Here is a 10213-nt window from a genome sequence, read left to right on the forward strand (position 1 = left end):
AGGAATAAAACACATACAAAACTGCTCATAGGAGGAAAACACAGACAAAACTGCTTGTAACTTCCGGTAGGAATTTCGTAGAGACATGAAACACAAACCTCTATGTAGGTCTCACTTAGACTTACATTTCATTTATTTACATCCTTCAGCAAAAATCGACAGGAAGTTGGCTAAAACCCCTTTGAAATAAAAGTTTCCTAAAAAATGTCATTTTTGCCTCTTTGAGCTGTAATTTGACCCCCTTAAAATGCTTCAAAACGCACCAAACTGGACACACACATCAGGACTGGCGAAAATTGCGATCTTATAAAAAACCAAACCCCAAAACTCAAAATTGCGCTCTAGCGCCCCCTAGGAATAAAACACAGACAAAACTGCTTCTAGGAAGAGAACACAGACAAAACTGTTTGTAACTTCCGTTAAGGATGTCATAGAGACATGAAACAAAAACCTCTATGTAGGTCTGACTTAGACCTAGATTTCATACTTTGACATCCTTCAGCAAAAATCAACAGGAATGTGGCAAAAACCCATTCAAAACCAAAGTTTCCTAAAAAATTTAATTTTTGACTCTGAGCTGTAATTTGACCCCCTTAAAATACTTCAAAACTCACCAAACTGGACACACAAATCAGGACTGGCGAAAATTGCGATCTTATAAAAAAAACAGACCCCAAAACTCAAAATTGCGCTCTATCGCCCCCTAGGAATAAAACAGACAAAACTGCTCTTGGGAAGAAAACACAGACAAAACTGCTTGTAACTTCTGTTAGGAATGTGGTAGAGACATGAAACAAAAATCTCTACGTAGGTCTCGCTTAGACCTACATTTCATTAATTTACATTCTTCAGCAAAAATCAACAGGAAGTTGGCAATTACCCCTTCAAAACAAAAGTTTTGTAAAAACCTGTCACCTTTTTTCAAAGATTATCTCCTCTGAGCGTGTTTGTTGTGTCGGCTTCAAACTCGCACAGGAAAGAGATTGAACCCTTCTGATTAAAAGTTGAGAAATTAGTTTTAATAACTGCTTCGGTTTTGATTTTACGAGCCTTCAAAGAACCGCTGCGCTGATGCTGCTGCCGTCTCAAAATGGCTGCTTAAAAGCAGGAAGCAGCAGCGTGACCACACAATGCAGAGAAGGTAGGTAATGTGCAGGTAAAGATATGTTGTCTGGGTGATGGCAGGAAGCACCAGCATGTACGGGTGAAAGAAAGAAGCACCAGTGTGACCCCAGGATGCAGGGAAAGTAGGTAATGTGCAGGTAAAGATATGTTGAATGGGTAAAGGCAGGAAACACCAGCAAAAGTCGGTCCCGTCCATCGCTGCTTGCAGCTTTAATTGAAATATGGTTTTCATATCCTTCATTAAAAGGTGAGGGATAAACAAACCTGAATTGTTGATGCATCGCCGAGGCTTGCAACTATAAAATCTCACTTTTTAATGACATTCTAACCGTATTATTGCAAACTTTTTTTGTCCTTTTTGCTCTATTTTTGGCCATAACTTTAGTTGTGTTACTCTGAATACAATGTTTTTTTCAATTTTACTTTAAATTTAATAATAAATGAATAAATACATCATTTAAATGATCAGAATTTTTTTTTAGGCCAGTGCTTATCAACTAGCCACTATCAGTAATAGTATAATTTTTGTATAGAATTGTTATAAGTACGCCTCTGCAAAACATCGTATCCTTTTGTTTTTGTTCTTAAACCAAAATGTCAGGCTTGCCTTTGACAGTTTGGTGGTGTTTTAGTTTTTCCTCCGTGTGTGTGTAGTATTTCCTTTCAGCGCTCTTGTTTTGGTTCTGTTTCCTGTTTGTCTCCCTGAGTGCTGTGTCCCCTCAGCTGTGGCTGAATGGAACCTGGCCACACCTGGTGTCAATCAGCCAGGTGCTATTTAAACCTGCCTTCCCATCCAGTCTGTGCTGGATTATTGTCGTGTCGATGTCACCACTACTTGTCGTTCCTACTGGTCGTGTCGATGCATTGTAGCGGTAAGCTATATTCGGTAGCTGTTTGTAGCTTACTGTCTTTTGTTCTCCACCTTGTGCGCGCCTTTTGTTTGTACCCTTTTGTCTTAGTGTTTTATTAAATCATGTTTTCTTACTCGATGCCTGCCTCCTTCTCTGCATTTTGGGGTTCGTCACCAACAAACTTTGACACGCAATATGTTATTGCATACATCAGCGGGCTAAATTAGGAGTCTTTGTTTGTTTACCTGATACTCAAAGACAAAAGTCGTCTAGTATGTTCACTATTTTATTGGGTGGAAGGAATCCTTTCGATGGATTTATTGAAACTGATGATGTACTGGGGTGTGTATGCTACTAAGAGTGTGTGTTGCGAGACCATGTAGAGAATGAACGATGCAAATGTTACCAGAGGGTGTTGTACGTGCGTGTTGGATGAATCGTTCAGAAGTCCAGAGGGGCCAGGCACGGAGGGAGTCCGTGGGCGAGCGAGAGGTCGGTGTTGGATCCACAGAGGCGAGGCGCACCGCTCGATCTGTGGAGACGGACGGGAACACGGCGGGGTACAAAGAGGACATAAAGCACGGGCAAAGGGGAAAAGCACAGATACGAGGAGGGAGGCCAGAGACGGGGATGCTTACTACTCAGAGTGAACTACGTTCCGGCGATGGATCTTCGGGTCCGCTGGTCTTTATGTCATTTACCCTCATGGGATCCAGGTGCGCTGATTGTTGATTGCCTGGCCGCGATGCGGGAAGAGCGATTTAAGGACAAAATTGCAATATTGAATTGAAACATACAAACCCCATTTCCATATGAATTGGGAAATTGTGTTGGATGTAAATATAAAAGAAATACAATGATTGGCAAATCATTTTCAACCCATATTCAGTTGAATATGCTACAAAGACAACATATTTGATGTCCAAACTGATAAACATTTGTTTTGTTTTTGCGAATAATATACCTTTAGGATTTGATGAAAACACGTGAAAAAAAAATTGAGAGATGTGGCAATAAATACTGATAAAGTTGAGGAATGCTCATCAAACACTTATATGGAACATCCCACAGATGTGCAGGCTAATTGGGAACAGGTGGGTGCCATGATTGGGTATAAAAACAGCTTCCATGAAATGCTAAGTAATTCACAAACAAGGATGAGACGAGGGTCACCAATTTGTAAGCAAATTGTCGAACAGTTTTAGAACATTTCTCAATGAGCTATTGCAAGGAATTTAGGGATTTTACGATCTACGGTCCGTAAAATCATCAAAAAGTTCAGAGAATCTGGAGAAATCACTGCATGTAAGCGATGATATTACGGACTTTTGATCCTTCAGGCGGTGCTGCATCAAAAACCGACATAAGTGTGTAAAGGATATCACCACATGGGCTCAGGAACACTTCATAAAACCACTGTCAGTACCTACAGTTGGTCGCTACGTCTGTAAGCGTAAGTTAAAACTCTACTATGCAAAGCAAAACCCATTTATCAACAACACCCAGGAACGCCGCCTGCTTTGCTGGGCCCGAGCCCACCTAAGACGGACTGATGCAAAGTGGAAAGGTGTTCTGTGGTCTGACGAGTCCACATTTCAAATTATAATTGGAAACAGAGGACGTGGTGTCCTCCAGAACAATGAGGAAAATAACCATTCGGATTGTTATAGGAGCGAAGTTCAAAAGCCAGCATTTGTGATGGTATGGAGGTGTATTAGTGCCCAAGGCATGGGTAACTTACACATCTGTGAAGGCACCATTAATGCTGAAAGGCCCATACAGGTTTTGGAGCAACATATGTTGTCATCCAAGCAATGTTATCATGGACGCCCCTGCTTATTTCAGCAAGACAAATGTTACAACAGCGTTGCTTCGTAAAAAAAAAAGAGTGCGGGTACTTTCCTGGCCCGTCTGTAGTCCAGACCTGTCTCCCATGGAAAATGTGTGGCGCATTATAAAGCGTAAAACACGACAGCGGAGACCCCGGACTGTTGAAGGACTGAAGCTCTACATAAAACAAGAATGGGAAAGAATTCCACTTTCAAAGCTTCAACAATTAGTTTCCTCAGTTCCCAAACGTTTATTGAGTGTTGTTAACAGAAAAGGTGATGTAACACAGTGGTGAACATGCCCTTTCCCAACTACTTTGGCACGTGTTGCAGCCATGAAATTCAAAGTTAATTAGTATTTGCAAAAAAAAAATGAAGTTTATGAGTTTATGAGCAAGACAAATGTTACAACAGCGTTGCTTCGTAAAAAAAAAAAAAGAGTGCGGGTACTTTCCTGGCCCGCCTGCAGTCCAGACCTGTCTCCCATGGAAAATGTGTGGCGCATTATGAAGCGTAAAACACGACAGCGGGGACCCCGGACTGTTGAAGGACTGAAGCTCTACATAAAACAAGAATGGGAAAGAATTCCACTTTCAAAGCTTCAACAATTAGTTTCCTCAGTTCCCAAACATTTATTGAGTGTTGTTAACAGAAAAGGTGATGTAACACAGTGGTGAACATGCCCTTTCCCAACTACTTTGGCACATGTTGCAGCCATGAAATTCAAAGTTAATTAGTATTTGCCAAAAAAAAATGAAGTTTATGAGTTTGAACATCAAATATCTTGTCTTTGTAGCATATTCAACTGAATATGGGTTGAAAGAGGTTTTCAAATCATTGTATTTAGTGTGTGAATGTGAGTGTGAATGTTGTCTGTGTTGGCCCTGCGATGAGGTGGAGACTTGTCCAGGGTGTACCCCGCCTTCCGCCCGATTGTAGCTGAGATAGGCGCCAGCGCCCCCCGCCACCCCGAAAGGGAATAATAGCGGTAGAAAATGGATGGATGGATGTATTTACATCAAACACAATTTCCCAACTCATATAGAAACGGGGTTTGTATATTTCTGTTTATTAATTCAAGTTAGGCGGTGTTTTTAAAAACATGAATTTTGCATAAAGTGATGGTTATATGACCCCTCCCATTCCCGTTTTGCCTCCCAGAGGCTCTGCATCTGGGTGGCATGCTGGTGAGGTATGGCTACATGTACCCTCTCAAGGAGCCACGATCCCTGGTGCTGCATCCCGATGAGACGCCTTACCGCTTCCAGGTATTTTTTTCCCCTTTACTTTTCTGTCATTAAAAACTGATGATAAAAAAAAAAAATCTACTTATATCAGTGGTTCTCAAGCATTAAACCAACATTAAACTACAGTAGCATAGTAGGCCTGAATATTCATTAAAAACAAAACATGTTTTAGTTAACAAATGTATGCAATATTTTTTGGGGGGCCACTATGACATTGCACACAGTTTGAACAGTAACACTGTGATCAAAAAGTTGTGTTTTTCCCCCAGACCCCATACTTCTGGACCAGCACTCGGTGGCCTGCCTCTGAGCTGGACTACGGTAAGCAAGTGTCGCCCCATCGGAATCACAATCATCCATCATGTCATGTGACTGCGTGAAAAAAAAACCTCTCACCTGACTCGCATTATTGACATTTTTCGTCCTCCGTCGTTGATCCCACCAGCCATCTTCTTGGCTAAAAAGAACATCAGAAAACAAGGAGAGCTGATGGAGTACGAAAAGGTGAGGTGTGAAGTATGAGTGCATGTATTGTACACGAAAATATTCTAATATTACACTTTTATAGCAGGGAAGTAATACAACAGAAACACTACGTTAAAGGGCAACTGCACTTTTTTTTTTTGGAGACTTTTGCCCATTGTTCACGACCACTATGAGAGACAAGAACACTTTTTTTTAGGATTTTAAAGACGATAAAAAACGCTTACTAGCTGGTAGTCGCCGTTGTAGCCTTCAAAACCTCTAAAACAATTTTAAAACCCATAAACGTTTTGTATACACACTGTAAGTATATTTATATATCATGTAGTTACAGACACGTTCATAACAATATGTTCAATATTTACCGTAATTTGGCCATTTTAAGTTAAGAGTCCTTCATTTTTTTTGGACCGAGGCTCCTCCAGGTACTGCAGACCTGCTTAAGGACATTCGCTTGTAATAAAGCAACTTTTTGTGCAGCAAAGCGTCTCCGTCGTTTTTGATCCAGCCGGTCTGCCGTGTCGCCCTCTTGGGATGGAGTAAAATGACCAGAAATACACCTATGCTCAAAGACCCTCGATATGACAAGACATGCTCGCTGATTTTAATAACCTACTCTAAAAATGCGAGTCAAAGACCCTCTATATGACAATACATGCTTGCTGTTTTTAATAACCTACTTTAGAAATGCTAGTCAAATATCCTCTAAATAACAATACATGCTTGCCATTTTTAATGACCTACTAGAGAAATTCTAGTCAAAGACCCTTTATATGACAAGACATGCTTGCTGTTTTTAATAACCTACTATAGAAATGCTAGTCTAAGATCCTCTAAATAATACATGCTTGCCAATTTTAATGACCTACTATAGAAATGCAAGTCAAAGATCCTCTACACTGTATGACAATACATGCTTGCTGTTTTTAATAACCTACTTTAGAAATGCTAGTCAAAGATCCTCCAAATAACAATACATGCTTGCCATTTTTAATGACCTACTAGAGAAATTCTAGTCAAAGACCCTCTATATGACAAGACATGCTTGCTGTTTTTAATAACCTACTATAGAAATGCTAGTCTAAGATCCTCTAAATAATACATGCTTGCCAATTTTAATGACCTACTATAGAAATTCTAGTCAAAGCCCCTAGTCTATATGACAAGACATGCTCGCTGTTTTTAATAACCTACTCTAGAAATGAGAGTCAAAGACCCTCTATATGACAATATATGCTTGCTATTTTTAATAACCTACTTTAGAAATGCTAGTCAAAGATCCTCTAAATAACAATACATGCTTGCCATTTTTAATGACCTACTAGAGAAATTCTAGTCAAAGACCCTCTATATGACAAGACACGCTCGCTGTTTTTAATAACCTACTATAGAAATGCTAGTCAAAGATCCTCTGAATAACAATACATGCTTGCCATTTTTAATAACCTACTTTAGAAATGCTAGTCAAAGACCCTCTATATGACAAGACATGCTTGCTGTTTTTAATAACCTACTCTAGAAATGCTAGTCAAAGATCCTCTATATGACAATACATGCTTGCTGTTTTTAATAACCTACTTTAGAAATGCTAGTCAAAGATCCTCCAAATAATACATGTTTGCCATTTTTAATGGCCTACTATAGAAATTCTAGTCAAAGACCCTCTATATGACAAGACATGCTTGCTGTTTTTAATAACCTACTTTAGAAATGCTAGTCAAAGATCCTCTATATGACAATACATGCTTGCTGTTTTTAATAACCTACTTTAGAAATGCTAGTCAAAGATCCTCCAAATAACAATACATGCTTGCCATTTTTAATGACCTACTAGAGAAATTCTAGTCAAAGACCCTCTATATGACAAGACATGCTTGCTGTTTTTAATAACCTACTATAGAAATGCTAGTCTAAGATCCTCTAAATAATACATGCTTGCCAATTTTAATGACCTACTATAGAAATTCTAGTCAAAGCCCCTAGTCTATATGACAAGACATGCTCGCTGTTTTTAATAACCTACTCTAGAAATGAGAGTCAAAGACCCTCTATATGACAATATATGCTTGCTATTTTTAATAACCTACTTTAGAAATGCTAGTCAAAGATCCTCTAAATAACAATACATGCTTGCCATTTTTAATGACCTACTAGAGAAATTCTAGTCAAAGACCCTCTATATGACAAGACACGCTCGCTGTTTTTAATAACCTACTATAGAAATGCTAGTCAAAGATCCTCTGAATAACAATACATGCTTGCCATTTTTAATAACCTACTTTAGAAATGCTAGTCAAAGACCCTCTATATGACAAGACATGCTTGCTGTTTTTAATAACCTACTCTAGAAATGCTAGTCAAAGATCCTCTATATGACAATACATGCTTGCTGTTTTTAATAACCTACTTTAGAAATGCTAGTCAAAGATCCTCCAAATAATACATGCTTGCCATTTTTAATGACCTACTAGAGAAATTCTAGTCAAAGACCCTCTATATGACAAGACATGCTTGCTGTTTTTAATAACCTACTATAGAAATGCTAGTCAAATATCCTCTAAATAACAATACATGCTTGCCATTTTTAATAACCTACTTTAGAAATGCTAGTAAAAGACCCTCTATATGACAATACATGCTCGCTGTTTTTAATAACCTACTCTAGAAATGCTAGTCAAAGACCCTCTATATGACAAGACATGCTTGCTGTTTTTAATAACCCACTCTAAAAATGCGAGTCAAAGATCCTCTATATGACAATACATGCTTGCTGTTTTTAATAACCTACTATAGAAATTCTAGTCAAAGATCCTCTATATGACAATATATGCTTGCCATTTTTAATAACCTACTTTAGAAATGCTAGTCAAAGACCCTCTATATGACAATACATGCTCGCTGTTTTTAATAACCTACTCTAGAAATGCTAGTCAAAGACCCTCGATATGACAAGACATGCTTGCTGTTTTTAACAACCTACTCTAAAAATGAGAGTCAAAGATCCTCTATATGACAATACATGCTTGCTGTTTTTAATAACCTACTTTAGAAATGCTAGTCAAAGATCCTCCAAATAATACATGCTTGCCATTTTTAATGGCCTACTATAGAAATTCTAGTCAAAGACCCTCTATATGACAAGACATGCTTGCTGTTTTTAATAACCTACTATAGAAATGCTAGTCAAAGATCCTCTAAATAACAATACATGCTTGCCATTTTTAATAACCTACTTTAGAAATGCTAGTCAAAGACCCTCTATATGACAATATATGCTCGCTGTTTTTAATAACCTACTCTAGAAATGCAAGTCAAAGATCCTCTATATGACAATACATGCATGCTGTTTTTAATAACCTACTTTAGAAATGCTAGTCAAAGATCCTCCAAATAACAATACATGCTTGCCATTTTTAATGGCCTACTATAGAAATTCTAGTCAAAGACCCTCTATATGACAAGACATGCTTGCTGTTTTTAATAACCTACTCTAGAAATGTTAGTCAAAGATCCTCTATATGACAATACATGCTTGCTGTTTTTAATAACCTACTTTAGAAATGCTAGTCAAAGATCCTCCAAATAACAATACATGCGTGCCATTTTAATGACCTACTAGAGAAATTCTAGTCAAAGACCCTCTATATGACAAGACATGCTTGCTGTTTTTAATAACCTACTCTAGAAATGCAAGTCAAAGATCCTCTATATGACAATACATGCATGCTGTTTTTAATAACCTACTTTAGAAATGCTAGTCAAAGATCCTCCAAATAACAATACATGCTTGCCATTTTTAATGGCCTACTATAGAAATTCTAGTCAAAGACCCTCTATATGACAAGACATGCTTGCTGTTTTTAATAACCTACTCTAGAAATGTTAGTCAAAGATCCTCTATATGACAATACATGCTTGCTGTTTTTAATAACCTACTTTAGAAATGCTAGTCAAAGATCCTCCAAATAACAATACATGCTTGCCATTTTTAATGGCCTACTATAGAAATTCTAGTCAAAGACCCTCTATATGACAAGACATGCTTGCTGTTTTTAATAACCTACTCTAGAAATGCAAGTCAAAGATCCTCTATATGACAATACATGCATGCTGTTTTTAATAACCTACTTTAGAAATGCTAGTCAAAGATCCTCCAAATAACAATACATGCTTGCCATTTTTAATGGCCTACTATAGAAATTCTAGTCAAAGACCCTCTATATGACAAGACATGCTTGCTGTTTTTAATAACCTACTCTAGAAATGCAAGTCAAAGATCCTCTATATGACAATACATGCATGCTGTTTTTAATAACCTACTTTAGAAATGCTAGTCAAAGATCCTCCAAATAACAATACATGCTTGCCATTTTTAATGGCCTACTATAGAAATTCTAGTCAAAGACCCTCTATATGACAAGACATGCTTGCTGTTTTTAATAACCTACTCTAGAAATGCGAGTCAAAGACCCTCTATATGACAAGACACGCTCACTGTTTTTAATAGCCTACTTTAGAAATGCTAGTCAAAGATCCTCCAAATAACAATACATGCGTGCCATTTTTAATGACCTACTAGAGAAATTCTAGTCAAAGACCCTCTATATGACAAGACATGCTTGCTGTTTTTAATAACCTACTCTAGAAATGTGAGTCAAATATCCTCTATATGACAATA

The 10213-nt window shown here is 37.9% G+C and overlaps 1 protein-coding gene and 1 long non-coding RNA gene across 4 annotated transcripts in view; one reads left to right on the forward strand and one right to left on the reverse strand.

Moving 5' to 3' along the window:
• Positions 1 to 10213, forward strand: part of rgs11 (regulator of G protein signaling 11) — a 53275-nt gene that overhangs the window by 18389 nt on the left and 24673 nt on the right. The window contains exons 4-6 of the mRNA XM_061890329.1: positions 4967 to 5073; positions 5322 to 5373; positions 5498 to 5556. Of these exons, the coding sequence (XP_061746313.1) occupies positions 4967 to 5073; positions 5322 to 5373; positions 5498 to 5556 (218 nt within the window). The remainder of the gene's footprint in view (positions 1 to 4966; positions 5074 to 5321; positions 5374 to 5497; positions 5557 to 10213) is intronic.
• The window catches only part of LOC133545034 (uncharacterized), a 25995-nt gene continuing 17264 nt past the window's right edge, over positions 1483 to 10213 (reverse strand). For 2 of the 3 annotated variants that reach the window (XR_009804713.1, XR_009804712.1), the window contains 4 exons: positions 5901 to 6063; positions 5449 to 5509; positions 2615 to 2712; positions 1483 to 2508 (listed from right to left, as the gene is read on the reverse strand). This is a non-coding gene — a long non-coding RNA (uncharacterized LOC133545034). The remainder of the gene's footprint in view (positions 2509 to 2614; positions 2713 to 5448; positions 5510 to 5900; positions 6064 to 10213) is intronic. The other variant, XR_009804714.1, reaches the window with a different exon arrangement.

Source organism: Nerophis ophidion, linkage group LG28 (genome assembly GCF_033978795.1).
Source record: "Nerophis ophidion isolate RoL-2023_Sa linkage group LG28, RoL_Noph_v1.0, whole genome shotgun sequence".
NCBI classification, from domain to species: Eukaryota; Metazoa; Chordata; class Actinopteri; order Syngnathiformes; family Syngnathidae; genus Nerophis; species Nerophis ophidion.